This window comes from Perissodus microlepis, chromosome 9, assembly GCF_051167445.1.
Source record: "Perissodus microlepis isolate ML-2025 ecotype Zambia chromosome 9, ASM5116744v1, whole genome shotgun sequence".
Lineage (NCBI taxonomy): Eukaryota > Metazoa > Chordata > Actinopteri > Cichliformes > Cichlidae > Perissodus > Perissodus microlepis.
The window spans coordinates 30,976,120-30,991,696 of NC_140469.1; the positions used below are offsets into that span (position 1 = coordinate 30,976,120).

At 41.1% G+C, this 15,577-nt stretch overlaps 1 protein-coding gene across 3 annotated transcripts; it reads left to right on the forward strand.

The window, feature by feature from the left end:
• The first annotated feature begins 214 nt into the window (after positions 1–214).
• On the forward strand, positions 215–15,294 carry LOC146380830 (uncharacterized). Of its 3 annotated transcripts, none has more exons than XR_014801334.1 (4): positions 215–458; positions 3,196–3,329; positions 4,199–8,065; positions 8,175–8,264. XR_014801334.1 is itself a non-coding variant. In XM_084939864.1 (4 exons), the coding sequence occupies exons 1-4, from the start codon at positions 419–421 to the stop codon at positions 8,535–8,537; spliced, it is 1,737 nt and encodes a 578-aa protein (XP_084795990.1). In that variant the 5' UTR covers positions 215–418; the 3' UTR covers positions 8,538–15,294. The 3 variants fall into 3 exon arrangements, 2 of the variants coding, with proteins under 2 accessions (XP_084795990.1, XP_084795991.1); XM_084939864.1 differs by having other exon boundaries at positions 4,199–5,398; positions 8,175–15,294; XM_084939865.1 differs by lacking the exon at positions 215–458 and adding an exon at positions 469–793 and having other exon boundaries at positions 4,199–5,398; positions 8,175–15,294.
• Positions 15,295–15,577: the final 283 nt, after the last annotated feature.

Consider the following 15,577-nt stretch of genomic DNA (forward strand, 5'->3'; position numbering starts at 1 on the left):
AAAATTCCGAAGAAAACCTCGAAATTTTCCATAAAGTGAAAAGTGTATATATATGAAGTAGTCATAACGCGCTATCATATTCCTGCGACAATAAATAAATAAAGTTATTATATTTTTCCCCGTCAGCTCGTTTGATTTATGTCTTGAACCTTCGGACAGGTAGGGGCTGCCTGCTGTACTGGCTGAATTGTGCGCAGTACTGGAATCAGCTGTAACCGGATGTGAGTGTTTCTGTGACTTCCTGTTAGGCTGAAGGATCCTGGAAAGTGTCCGAGATTCCTGCAGCTGTGTGTCCGCCATAGACTGCAGGCCCTTCAAGCACACACACGCAGTCTGCCCGCTCGTCTCCGCCGCTTTGAGACACACTCCATCCCGGCGGGTCTGATCTGAACACCGGGGAAAGTGCTGGAGCTTCATCATGGAGCTGGTCTCGGTTTATGGTCTGGGGTCTTCTAAAGGTAACCGAGCTGACGTTAGTCTGGATCCGGTGTGGCTTCAGTTCGGCTCCTTATCTCTTTCGCGGTGCTTCTTTCCTCGGTGCCTCCTGATAGTCTGACCCGAGTAAGAGGAAACGAGCAGCCGAAGCACAGCAGCTGTTTTGTGGCTGGACTTAGCTTAGCCTGTTAGCAGAGGCTGAAGGTCATCGCTGACCGCTGGACTGAGTTACTGTGATAACCTGTTTCCAGCAGCTGTGCAACTCACACACTGATCACCTCTGAGAGGCATCAGAGCTGCTGCTCACATCCAAACAAACACATCACTGACATACCCAGCTCACTGCTGCAGGACAAAGGTGTGTGTGTGTGTGTGTGTGTGTGTGTGTGTGTGTGATACACTGTTTACAAGATTTAGTTTGGAATTGTAACAATCAGATTATGTAAGATGTATCGATCTGTTCAGTAATATATGGTAATGGTAAATGGCTTGTATTTGTATAGCGCTTTACTCAGTCCCTAAGGACCCCAAAGCGCTTTACACTACATTCAGTCATCCACCCATTCACACACAGGTGATGGCAAGCTACATTGTTTTTTATATATATATATATATATATATATATATATTCCCTTTGATGAACTCACACATTCAGAAACTGATCATTTACTCACAAACATATACACCTCACACCTGGCAGTAAGGTAAATTACACACAGTTAACAGCCTGGTACGTCTCCATAGCTTTTGAAACTCCTCCATAATCCCAATCAACAAGTGTTTCACTTAGGTGGTCATGATTGTGATATCCTGAGTGAATTTCAGCCGATGAAGAATACAGACATTAAATTCTTCTCCAGTGTTTCAGTGAAATGCAAACCAAGCCACACTGGATTTAAGGCCACCAGTTTCCCTAATCTTCATAAAGACTCAGGCTTCTCATAGTTTTTATAGTCGGGGTCACTGAGTGTCTCGAGTCCATCTACAGTTGTTGTCTTTCATCAGTGATGCTTTTTGAAAGTACTGTGGCATCAGTGTATGTGTTCTGTTTTAATGTGTGAGTTCTTACAGATCTGCACTGTTATGGTTAGAAAAATGATTTATCAGCCTGTTGGAGAGCTGTGTGTGTCTGGGGTCACGCCCTCACCATTTCCTGCACAGACTTAAGAAAATGCCCGTCCTTAGTGTTGCACACCTGTGGTGGTGAAGCCATAATGGCTCTGTTGGCATCTTTCTATCACTGAAGAAGATGCTGGTATCTGTTTAATGTCATTAGCCCAGGGAAATCCAGGCCTTGCTTTACTCTTCCAAACCACGCCTTAGTGCCTGGACATGTTGTGTTATGCCTTTTTTTTGTGATAATATTCCCTTTTTTTACCCATAAAACAGCCTCTACTGATTCACACTGTCTTTGGGTAACATTTATGAATTTTTTGGAGGTTTTTCATATTTCATCAGGACAGGGCTGGACTGGTCCCTGGAGGCCCACCATGATCACTAATATGTATTTTTGTGTGTATGTGTATTGTGCATACACATGTTTCATTTTATTTGATTATTGATATAGAGTTAAAGTTTTAATCAGGTTGGTGCATGGTTCATGGCTAATGCTTGCTACAGCAGCCTCTTGTGAATGTGAGGGCTTTGTGTCATTTGTTGTTGGTACTGCTGGTACGGTTGGTACGGTGCAGCTGCAAACATGTCGGTTATTTTGATGCTTTTACTTCATTTAGTTTCATTTTCTCTCTTAGCTTTTCAGCTTCATCTTATTTTTTCTTTGTCCATCTGTATCAAACACTTCTTCAACACTAGTCTTTGTTCTACAAGGTGCACCACTCTACAGGGAAGGTAGGGTGACCGGTCATGTTCAGAAATTTGATTGGGCAATCCAGTGTCAGTAATCAAAAAGGAATCAATAGGCTACTGTCGGTGCTTGTAGGGCCGATGCGCAGCAGGCTTTCAGGCTTTCAGGCCAGACTGTAGCGTGTATGATTATGACAAAGAAAAAAAAATAACATCCACCAATCGGCCCACGAGTGTGTCAGCCCACTGGTCAAAGGCTAGTGTGCTACGATACCAGTCCAGCCCTGATTCAGGATGTAGGAAATGCATGTCGGATGCTAACTGGTGACTCAGACGTCTCCCAGTGTTTCAGAACTAAATCAAGTAAAACTAAAAGCAGAATTTCTTTTTCATTCAGAAACAAAATTGACATATTCCTTAAGTTCATAAAGTTATTAGTTACTATAACTTAGGACTGGTTCTTAAATAGATGAGAAATATGTTATCTGAGTATTCAAAGCACTTTCAACAACATGTCTCACACATTAATACAAACACTGGAAGCATCAGGAGGAACTTGGGATTCAGTATTTTGCCAAAGGTTGTTGGTTCGAAAAAGCCAGGGATCGAACCAACAACCTTCCAATTAGCAGATAAGCTGATCTACGTCATGCTGATAAAGTGAAATAACATTAATCGAGCTGAGAACATGTCCCTTCTAACTTCTGCTTTATATTTAACCTATCTCGTTCAGTGCCTGCTATTAGTTCAGATTTTATTTTTTGATGTCAGCGGTCTGCACTCACTCTTTTCCTGACTTTTAACTTCATGATCAAACCTGTTTGGGTTCATTTGAATGAGTCGTAACTGAATTAAACTGAGTTCAAACTGATTGTTGGCTTTAAATCTGGTTTCAGTCTCCTGTTTGGTTAGAAGTGAAAATCAAGGGTAGCCTAATAAAGATCTGTTTGATCTCAGGAAAAGACGAGTCTGACAGAGGAGAAGAAGAAGAAGAAGAGGAATCCGATAGAGAAGAAGAAGAGGAGTCTGACAGAGGAGGAATGGATGAAGAGGAGGACTGTGAGCCACTGTGTGGGGATCCATCAGAGCAGGTAAGAAAAGTTTCACAGTAACATTTTATTGTTTGAACTGTCTGCTCTTGCCCTTTAAAACATATCCTCAAATCAAAATTCAATAAAGGAAAACAAATCTGAATAAAAATGGTTTAATACCTGCAGACAAACGGTTCACCTTGGACAGGTCGCCAGTCTGTGGCAGGGTTTCTAATAATCTAATCTAATCTGTGTGAAAACACACTGGGTCCTGGTGGGTTCCTGCTGGTGAACATCAGTGCCCGGCCTTAGGTGGTGAGAGCATGCAGGCATTTCCTGGAGGATGAAGGAATTGATACGACTGACTGGCTCCAACGCTCTCCTGACAGACTCCAACAGAGCACATCTGGGACGTTATGTTTCGTTTATGTTTATGTTGCACCTCAGACTGTGCAGGCGCTGATGCCATGGGCTAGATCTTGCAGGAGTTCCCCCGGGACACTGTCCATTATCTCATTAGGAGCCTGCCCCGACACTGTCAACCATGCATACAAGCACGTGTGGTCCGTACCAACTGCTGAGTACCATTCTGCATTGTCAGCAAAATGGACCAGCCTTCCACATCATTGTTTCACTTTGATTTTCAGGGTGTCTTTGAATTTAGTCCTTTGTAGGTTGATCATTTTTATTTCTATCAAATGATGTGGCATCCTTTCATTCTTAGCACATTACCCAGTCCCTGTCAGTGTCGATATGAGCAGGATTTTTTTCCCTTTGACATCTGATCTGTTTATTTATCTGAGAACTCCTAACACAACAGCAGATTCTTGAATTTATTTAAACTTCAGTAACTTAAAGACTTTGTAGTGTAAGTTTACTCCATCTCTGCATTTCACTGACTGCCTGCTTTTTGTTTTTGTTTACTGCAGGAGGAAAAAGATGAAGATGGGTCAAAACCTGACTCCTATCAGGAAGCTGACAAGTCCTTCACAGCAACAGGAAGTGGAGATAAATCTCACAGATGTGACGTGTGTGGAAAAACCTTTGCTCGGATCGGGCATTTTAAAACACATCAGCTGATCCACACGGGAGTTAAGCAGTTCATATGTGAGCAGTGTGGAAAGTCTTTCACTCGAATGGGTCAGTTAAAAGCACATCAGGTGATCCACACGGGTATTAAACTGTTCAGCTGCGACCTGTGTGACAAGTCTTTTTATCGAATGGACAACTTAAAAGCACATCGACTTCTCCACAGTGGGCTGAAACCATACAAGTGTGATGAGTGTGGGAAGAATTTTCCCACCACAAAACATCTCAGGACCCACAAATACATCCACACGGAAGTTAGGCCATTCAGTTGTGATCAGTGTGGAAAGGCTTTTAAATTCCTTGGGGAGCTAAAAAGACACCATCTCATCCACACGGGGGTTAAAGCATTCAGCTGTGATGAGTGTGGGAAGGCCTTTACCCGGATGGGCGAGTTAAAAGCTCATAAACTGATCCACACTGGAATCAAACTCTTCAGATGTGACCTGTGTGGAAAGTCTTTTATCCGGTTGGATCACTTAAAAACTCATCAGCTGATCCACACTGGAGTTAAGCTGTTCAGCTGTGACTTGTGTGGGAAGTCTTTTACTCGAATGGACAACTTAAAGACACATCAGCTCACTCACAGCGGACTTAAACCCTACAGGTGTGATCAGTGTGGGAAGGATTTCACTTGTAAGGGGAACCTGGTTACCCATCAGCGCACCCACTCTGGAAGTAAACCATATAACTGTGACTTCTGTGGAAAAGCTTTCAGCCTGCAAAAGACCCTAAGAACACACCAACGCATGCACACCGGGGAGGACGTGTACTGCTGTGAGCAGTGTGGGAAACCTTTCGTGCAGTACTCCCACTTAAAAGCCCACGAAATTACCCATACTGGAGACAGACCACACCGCTGTGACGAGTGTGGGAAAGCCTACAGACGCATTAGTGATCTGAGAGTCCACCAGAGAAACCACACAGGGGAGAGACCATACAAGTGTGACCAGTGTGAAAAGACGTTTAAGTCTTCGGATGTCCTAAAACGACACCAACAGATCCACACCAGGGAGAGGCCGTTCAAGTGCAGTCAGTGTAAGGTAAGTTTAGTTAGTGCAGTTTCAATTTGGGAATGATCAAAACAAGAAAGTAATTAGATCTAAATAACTCAGAACACAGCCATTATTGCCTAAATAATGTGAGTACAACTCTAAGTGAAAATGTCCAAATTGTGCCCAATTACCCATTTCCCTCCCTGGTGTCATGTGACACATTAGCTTTAAAAGGTATCAGGTGCAAATGAAAACAGGTATTAGAATTTGATGTTATTGCTCTCATACTCTCTCATACTGGTCACTGGAAGTTTAACATGCCACATCATATGAAAGTATTCTCTGAGGATATAAAAAATAATAATTATTACCCTATTACCCTACATAAAGATGGCCTAGACCAGTGGTTCTAAAACCTTTCACAATGAGTACCACCTCATAAAATGTATGGCTCCTAAAGTACCACCAAAGTTATATTACATTAGTATAAGCATTTACCGTGAGCACATGTGTTTTAGACTGTGAAACAAAGTTGATGTCAACAGTAGTACCAGCTGCCTCAAACACAATGGTGGTGTGCACTTCAGCATCGTTATTACTGTGAACTGAAATTTACTCAGCTTTAATCTTTGAACAGATATTGATGCCGGAGTTTTAGGTGTTTTGCTGAAATTGAAAGTTTCCTCCCTTGGGCCAAAAATCATAGTAACATAGTTTGTATTAGAGATGGACCGATCGGATATTACATATTGGTATCGGTCCGATACTGATCTAAATTACTGTATCGGATATCGGAAAGAAATTAAAATTGTAATCCGATCCATTAAATATCACAAAAGCACTTCACAAAACTTGCGACGTAGCGTAAGTCAGCTCATAACCGTAGCACGTCGGAGCAGCATGCGTTATGTGATAGAGCGGCTGTGGCGTGTGAGACCTTTTGGTGGTCTGGTGGAGCATTTGGAGCCTCACTACGAAGCATTTCATCTCCGAGAAAGTTATCCCAGAGAAGTAAAGCAAGTGTGTAAGTTCATCTCTGAATATTTGTAAAGTACGTTAAGCTTAACAACCGATATATGGAGCGACTGCCTCTTCTTCTCTCCCCCTCCCTCTCCTGTTGCTCCTTCAATCATTAAACTGATTAATGATCAGCTGATCGACTTTTCTGTCGCAAGACCGTCTCTTTTTTGTTTGTTTTTTTGGCTCACTTTGCGCCAGAAAGAGGAAACCAGTGGCTGAACAACAGCAGCATGTTTAAGCTTGATAAGCTGTTGTTAGAATTTATTACTTTCTACACCAGGATCCTTTTCCATGTAGCTGACAGCTGGCAACTGTGCAGGGGCGGGTCTAGCAAAGTTTTGTTGGGGGGGCAGGTAATAATAATGATAATAATAATAATAATAATAATAATGGGTTGCATTTATATAGCGCTTTGCGAGACCCTCAAAGCGCTTTACAATTCCACTATTCATTCACTCTCACATTCACACACTGGTGGAGGCAGCTACAGTTGTAGCCACAGCTGCCCTGGGGCAGACTGACAGAAGCGAGGCTGCCATATCGCGCCATCGGCCCCTCTGGCCAACACCAGTAGGCGGTAGGTGAAGTGTCTTGCCCAAGGACACAACGACAGAGACTGTCCAAGCCATTACCATTACAGTGGTAAATATTTCATACTTTAATTTTACACCAAACCCAATATTATAAAAACCCCAAAACCCAAGCACAAAAAGATTCACCACACTCTCTTAACCCGTGGTCTCTCCCGGAACCTTTAAATGGTGTCTGGACCCCCGGGGAAACATTTGCCCAAACATCTTGAAGAGGACACAAGCAAGAAAGGTGAGTAATCATTATCTTACAAACACTTTTTTGCACCACTTTTATTCTTAGATTTCCCACACACACATTTGCATTAGTTTTCCTTACTGGTAAACCTTAATCACAATCTTAATCATCATTCTTTTTTCCTCACAGACAACCACCACATTGCTTGATGAGGAGCAGCTGTGCAATATCTGAAACAAGGCTGCAAACTCATTTTAAAATTCTCAATAAATATTCAATAAATAATTAAACTTCTTGTGTGCAAATGTTTTACTGTGCAAATCCATGCTTAAAGTGCAATGCTAAATAAAGTACTTGATAAGGTGCTTTTAATAAAGTGAAAAGTGTGCTCTAAAGTGCTATACAGAAAATATAAATAAATGTAATAAGGGAGTCCTCTTCCGTACAAGGTAAGTGTTTTGTTTTTTTAAAACTTGAGTATAAACTCATACAAGCAAGATATTGTTTTGTTAATTATAAAATGAACTATATCGGTATCGGCAGATATCCAAATTTATGATATTGGTATCGGACATAAAAAAGTGGTATCGTGCCATCTCCAATTTGTATATTATATTTTCTGAATTGATTATCATCCCCTTGTCACCCTTGGAAACAAACTTTCACGGTTGACTCTGATTTGAAAGAGAGTTTAAGGCAGCAGCACTAGTCACCATTTTCCACATGTAGCTTTTTTGTGCTATTTGTAGTTTTTCCTGTGGTTGTGGACTTCCTTTTTCCTTTTTTTCTTTGGCATGTAGGACAGAAGAACACTTGTAGCGCTATACTGCCCCCTTCAGTTCTGAACATCCAGAAACAATACCATCACATTTTCAGAATTTTGGGATCCAGTGGTATCATAAGTATTGGTTCTGGTGACATGTCCAAGTACATCTATCCGTCACATAAAAACACTCAACAAATATCAGTGGGTGTCTTTTGGCAGAAGTGATCTTTATTAATTCCCAGACTTACGCAGTCTTTGTCTCACACACAGAGCAGTGACGGTGGACCCAGCGCTGAGCCCTGTCAGCACTACACCATCGTTAAACCGTACCAGTGTGACCAGTGTGGAAAATCCTTCAGCAGCCAAAGAACCCTACAGAGACACCAGCGTATGCACACTGGGCACAAACTGAACTACTGCAAAGAATGTGGCAGAGGCTTTCCCACACCGAGTGCATTAAAACGCCACGAACTCCTCCACAGGACTAAAAAGCACGTCTGTGACCAGTGTGGGACGTCATTCACGTTTGCCAAAGGCCTGCGACAACATAAACTAGCCCACGTTGAGGAAAGCATTCATATCCAGACACTGGAAGAAAAGCTTCTCGTACTCACGTCATCGTACACATCGTGAACACAGCTGTGCTGAAGACACCAGTGATCACAGCGTGGGAAGAGTTTCATAATCACTAATGCACTGTTTCACCGTGTGCAGCAATAATAAACTTCACAGGGCTTTAGACTAATTTTTTTGCCACGATTGCACTGGTGGCACCTTGTCTTAGGCGCACCCAAATTTTTCAACTGCATCGCTTAAAACAGGGGTGTCAAACTCAAATACACAGTGGGCCAAAATTCAAAACTGGAACAAAGTCGCGGGCTAACGTTAATATTTATTGAAATATATTTATTCCTCCAGATATAAGAATGAATCTTTTGGACTCAAACACATTTTACCGAAAAACTGAATATGGAACAAGCAAAGCTTAATACTAAACAATATATATATTAGCTGTATAATACCAGTAGGCCAGCTCTAATAGTAATTTGGTATGGCTTTGCGGGCCAAATGTAATTGGGCTGCGGGCCAAATATGGCCCGCGGGCCAGAATTTGACACCTATGGCTTAAAGCCACAGTTTTACGTGTGCACTTTTTTGGGGGGAAAATTGCTGTCCATACAGACGATATTAACTTGTAAATGATTAACTAACAATCTTGTCAACACAGAGTTCTTTAGTCAGAGCACAGTTCTACAAGAAAGACGAGTTAATGATAAACTGCTTGTGCTTCAAGTGCTTTGGATGACCTGTTTGCTGCTGCCTGCCGCTGAAAGGCAGTGAGGAGAGGGGAACTTGGGCAGTGCATTTATCGCAACATATAATGTGTTTTCTTGATACGCTGTGCTTTTTCAGAAAGCTGATTCTGATGCGTCGGGTCTGCTCTATGTTTACTTCTTTGTGTGGAATCCGTTTACCTGCTCTCATTTGCTGTTTGGTGGTTGTTGAAATAGTTTTGTGATCTTTTTTATCGATATTGCTTTATTCAAGCTACTCACCTCTCTCTAGCCACCTGCACTTTCAAATGTACACGCGAAGGATTACGGGAATATCTGGACCGCGGGCAATCTGAGATGTCCCGCCCCTGGCTATCTCTGATTGGTTTAGACCACGATAGGGGCATAATGTGTGTCAGTTGTTGACCACAGGGAGACTTTCAGAGTTGCGGAGAATTTTATTTTATTTTATTTTTTACTCGAAAAGTTGGTCGCACCGGCGAGACCTAGGATTTTTTTTTGTTGCACGATTGAAAAATTTGGTCACATTTGCGACAAAATTTGTCGCACTCTAGAGCCCTGCTTCATTATCTTCTCTATGCAAACATCAGCGTGATCATGCAGAGCAGAAGATCATTTCCAATCATCTGGAAGAACACAGGACGACACACAGTGCAGCTAAAACAACAGGAAGACCTTGTCTGGTTCCCCAAACAAAACAGGGATCAGGTTTCACACAATTCAAAATTAATTTCCTGTGATTTGTTTCAGACAAACAAATCTGCTCTGCAATCTGTTGAAGCTGCTTCTGGAGCTATATATCTATATATTAATATATAGATATATATATATGTATATATATATCTTTAATGTAAATCTTTGTACGTATTATTATAATTTTGGTTTTCTGTCTTATGTATATTACAGTGGCAAATGCTACATATACACATACTCCCTGTGAGCCAAAGGTTCAGACTTTAAACACACACAAGCTGAGTCTGTTCATCTGGCCGGGCATTTTCAGTGGGAGAAATGTTTCATCACTCATCCAAGTGATTTCTTCAGTCTGAAAACACTACGTCCAGATCCACAGAATCAACTTCATGGGATTTTCTACCTGGATGATTGAGCATGCATCAGGACACATCTCAACCAGCCAATCATAAGAAAGCTGACTCAAATGGGGAGGAATAAAAACAGAGCAGAACACTACAGAAGTAATATGTGTGAAAAGAAATCTATGAGAGATCGTTATGATGCCAAAGAGGCCCAAACAGCCAGACCAGGAAACAATCATGACGTCACGCTGACACGTTCATAGATTTAAAATCAGAAAGCAGCAATAATGATAATGATAAACAGCAATAATAAAGCTGGTGACACTTTTCTCATGTCTGAATTCAGATCAAAAATACATTCTGTAAATGATGGCTGGAGTGTTTCTCCAGGTGAAGCTGAAAGTCCTGATCCAGCAGCTTCAGGGCTGATGATGGTTTATGATGAGTTTTCTGTGAAGAAGATTATTCAACTTGCTTTCAAATTTCAATGCAAGGAAACTTTAGAAGTGCTACAGATTATTTGCATTTTATTGGTTTTTTTCTGCACATCTTAAGCTTGTTTTTTTTTTTTACTACAGACATGTCTGTTGGGTGTGTACAGCTTATGTCACCATCACTTGTGATTCCTGCTAAATGTGTTGTTCGAGTGTTGGTCGAGTCAGTGTGATGCGCATCACTTTGGACGATGGTTTGTCATATTTTTGTAAGTTTAGATGATGTAGCAGGATGGCGGGAGGTGTAAAAGTGTTGTCGCACTGTTATAAATTATAGTAATAAGCTCACATTTGTGGTGTTTAAATCCTGATGATCAACTTTTTGGCTTTTGAGCTGGAGACTTGGAAGGTTGAGGGTTCTTTTAAATATAAAGGAAGTATACAAATAAATGTCATTTCATTACACAAGGTAGTAACCTCTCCCAGCTTCCATCTAAAACGAGGAGCGCTGGGTTCAGACGACATCATTATAACCGATGAGGACGACTCTCACGCAAGTGTCACAAAGGATAAAAATTAGTGCTGCACCTGAGAGGCTTCACAGCTTTCTAGCAGATGGACTAGTTTGTTGGAGGTTTTTTTTGCACAGGGATTTCACTTCAGTTAGGCCTACCTGTGCAGGGCGCTCATCCAGCTGTTGAGGGGATTTTTTTTTTTCTCCTGCTCTGCTGCGCACAGCTGGAAACACTGTGAAAGTCGACCTTGAAACGGAGCAGGCGGGAAGCGTCCTACATGCAGCTTCAGACACTTCAATAAAGCTTCACTCCTCATCTTAATTATGAAGACACCTCTTCAGCATCTTTAGTTTAAAAAAAGTCACTTTAAAGAAAAAATATAATTGATGTTGGAGTGTGTTTATAATATTTACTTCCCTCTACATTTCTGAAACACACCTACTTTGCCTTGTTCTGTAACTTTGATGGGAAAGGTGCAACCTAAAGTTATGTTAGGGTCCATCTTGGACTCTTGAGGGTTCTTCCCCTGAAATGGGACACAGTTTCATTCATTTCCCTCAAATTGCATGGCTTTTAGCCTCATGTCTATCATGTAAAGAGCAAGATTACAGTACATGTCATTTTCCCAGAACTTGCTGGTTAATGCACCCTGAAAGTTGTGACTCAGAGGTGCTAATTCTCATCTCTGCAGGAGTCATAGGTCATTATTTGATGAAGCCAGGAGGACCTCATCATCCACCAGAATCAAAGAACTGATCCTGAGACCACTAAAGTGTGCTGCCCCTGCACCTTTGCTCCACATTAGTGCTGTCAGCGTTAATCTCGTTAAAATGACGTTAACGCCATAACTGCATCAACGCAGCAAATCTCCGTTAACAAGCTAACCACAGTAATGTGTTGACACCTTGCAGCCCCACGCCGCATTGCTGCATTAATGCAGTTATGGCGTTAACATAATTTTAACGACATTAACGCTGCCAACACTACTCCACATACAAATTCTGTCCATGATCAGTGGACAAAGGGCTGAGCAAGCACTGACTGAAAGTGTCAGTGCTTGTTTGCCATTTTTGCAAACAATTCCCTTATTGATTCCAGTCGCCCCGAATGATGTCACCATGTTGCGGAGCTCAATTTACCTGGCAGGAAACACGGCGCCTAAGCGGCTCAAACGCTCAAAAGTTTGGTTATACTTTACGAGAACGGATGACAACAGGGCAACTTGCAATACTTGCAAAGTAGATATTTAATTTAGAAATAGGAGGAAACACTACGAATATGCAAAAGCATTTGCTCACAAAACACGCGATAACCTTAAATGAATGTCGTGTTTTTAATTCCGCTCCGGACTCGTGAATCTCAACCCAGCAGCAGCGGTAACGTTTGCACGTCCTCTCCCGTTAATGCGGCAGGTAAATAATCAACTAACAGTGCATATTATGTTAGCGCGATTATTATTACTTATTACAAAACCTGCCATTACTGTGCATTTAGGTGACCATGATGAGAGAGACAGACAGAGTCTGGCTGGCTCAGATGCTGGCAGTTGTCGCTGCAGTCTACCGTTAGTGTCTCCTTTCAGACCAGGATAGATGAATGTCACCGAGCAGTGACTAAAATTGTGGTCAAAGGCTTGCACCCATTTGCCACAGCAGATGCCCCCGATTTTCGGTAAGTGAATGTGTTTAACTGTAGGCAGGGACATTACTGGATATTCTTGTGTAATTGCTACAGAATAATTTATGTTATACTTTGTTATTGCTAAAGAAGAATATTTATTTTATTATTTTACATTTACAATTTTTTTTCCGGGGGACCCTGTGACGCCCCATTGAAGAGCCGTAGGCTGGATCTCTTAAGGATCTCTTAAGATCTCACTGTTGGGTTTGTAAGGCCATGTTACTCCTAAATTTCTATCTTGTTCAAAGAGAAGATAAAAAACAAAGTTCTAAGCTAATCGACCTTAGTGTTCTCCTTTTTCGAGAATCAATAAAGAATCGAATCGTTAAACAGAATCGAAAATAGAATCGGAATCGTGAAAATCTTATCAATACCCATCCCTACTTAGGACTTAACCAAGACAGAACCAGAATCAAAACTAGATGATGGTAGTTATTTTTTAGTTATTATTTTTTAATTCTACCAAAGTCCACTATTTAGATTCAGAAAGGTTTATATAATTATTTAGCCTTCTTGTGCAAACAAGCCTGCATAACTTAATAAATATAGAATTTGAAAAGTAACAAATGGTATCTAAAAAGTTACACTAGGTACGAGATACATGTTCTGATGAGTTTTGGCAAACAACCATTTGACTAACATGTGTGTCTCACCTAGCTCTTGTTCCATCTCTGTTCTGTCCTCATTCTCCATCTCCCTCTTTGCTCCTCTCTCTCTCTCTCTCTCTTTGTGTAAGAAAGCAAGTCCGTCGAGACTAAGACAAGAACAAGACAATAGTCCATTGAGACCAAGACTGGTCTCGAGACATCCAACTCTATGCTATACTTCCCCTTGTGGGACTAATAAAGGTATATCAATATCAATACCAGTATTTATCAGAGGGTCTTTTATTTCTGCACACAGCTGCTTTCTGATCAAATCCAGCCACAGTATCTTTGTAGAACATCTGTAAGAGCCACATCGGGCATTACAGCACCGACTGAGACCAAAGGGAGGGTTCGGCTGTAACATGCCACCTGCTTGTTTATGCATTAGGCTCTGTTTGTAATGGTGTAGCTATCATAAGAACTGTGAATATTAGAGTATTGCTGTACTTTTGACCAAGAGCAGCGAACACAGTATATCTGAAGTGTTTTTAAGGGTTTTTTCTGGACTCAAACTCAACCGGGTTTGTCATGTACCGCTGATATTCCAAGGTCAGGCTCAGCCCCGTGTCATCATCTTGCGTTGGTTGGTGTTCTCGTCTATTGGACAATCTGCAATGCTGACAAAGGAGCACGAACCTGAAGGAAACTCTCAGTGATGCTGAGATCAGCTTTCAACTGATTTCTGTTGAAAGCTGATGTTGGACAGACTGATTTAGACTGAAGTATTTTCATCATTCTTCTCCAACTGAAGAAAAATATGTAATAACAATGTGTGATTATTTAGCCTTTAAAGTATTTTCTCTGTCAAAGGATGTAAATCCTGCTTGAATTTTGGAGTGATACCTTTTTTTTCTGAAAGACACGAAAAGTGTTTTTTCTGCACTCAAGTAAATGCATATCAACAAAAGACAGAACGACCAGTATAAAAAAGGAGGGGTTTTTTTCCGAATTCTTTCCACATGAGTCTGCATTCTCATTTCAGTTATTAAAAGCAAAAGAACTATAACACGGATAGAGGGCTAAGTAAAAATACCAAGTTTTTCAGGCCACATGTTGTAGACGCAAGGTTTTTATGTTTATTGTGCATTTTTGTGCAACACGTTACAATGTATAATGTCGATGTTCTAAACACCATTTGTAAATGTAATACCTACAGCAAATTTGGAGGGAAAATAAGAAATTCTAAGACTTTTGATTTTAAGTTCAAATTATTGCCAGGTAAACTTCCATCTGTGCCACTGAAAACAGTTCATCTGACTTTGATTGCAAACATGTTTCCATTTGTCACTTTGGTCTTTACTCTAACATACAGGAAGATCGAGAAAGAACTGGAAAATTAATCAACTGAGCGGAAATGTGTACGTGTGGTCACATTCATCAGCAGATGGTTCGTTTGCTTTATTTGTATTTGTAGCATTCAGCAGCTCATCCATCTTAAAATGTAAAACTTTCCATGACAAGACAACAGAAACATTCCAAACAGTGGAAAGATGAATTGTGCATCAGTCAGTTGATCAAGAGACACAACACTACACTTACTTAATAACGTGATAACTTTTTTTTATTGGGTGATGCCACTGTAGCTACATCTGTCTCATATATACAGTCTATCACAGAATTAACTTTCATAAAAAGCTCAGCAATATGGTATCATGTACTGATATATGGCTATGTCTTAATGTGATGACTTTTTGAACCGGTTGTTGTTGTCCGGAAGGAGGCTTAAGTTAAGTGGCTAGTTGTCAGATCGACTGTATTCAATAAAGCAAGAGAAAGACCGTGCTTTATGTTCTGATTTAATTCAGGGTGCTCTGCCTAATTCAGTAATAAGGCGGGCACACAACAATGATGACGAGGATGACAGGGACCTGGATTTGTTTTTGTGAAAAGTAGACCCAGCGGCAGCACGGTGTTAGCGAAAACTTGTGGGCTAACATGTAAAAGTCGGGCATTCAACCGTTCGCCTGCTACACTGACCCAGCTACACTCGGACCAAGATGGACGCAGTGGTTAACATCCTTCGAGTTGTTTGCTGATGGGAAAGGTCTTATTTTGACGGATAATG

What these genes read in the sequence shown, in the direction of transcription:
- LOC146380830 (XM_084939864.1), top strand. Translation starts at nt 419, where the DNA reads ATGGAGCTGGTCTCGGTTTATGGTCTGGGGTCTTCTAAAG. An exon ending in GTGGGGATCCATCAGAGCAG is followed by an intron (nt 3,330 to 4,198) that starts GTAAGAAAAGTT and finishes TGTTTACTGCAG; the next exon opens with GAGGAAAAAGATGAAGATGG. An exon ending in TCAAGTGCAGTCAGTGTAAG is followed by an intron (nt 5,399 to 8,174) that starts GTAAGTTTAGTT and finishes TCTCACACACAG; the next exon opens with AGCAGTGACGGTGGACCCAG.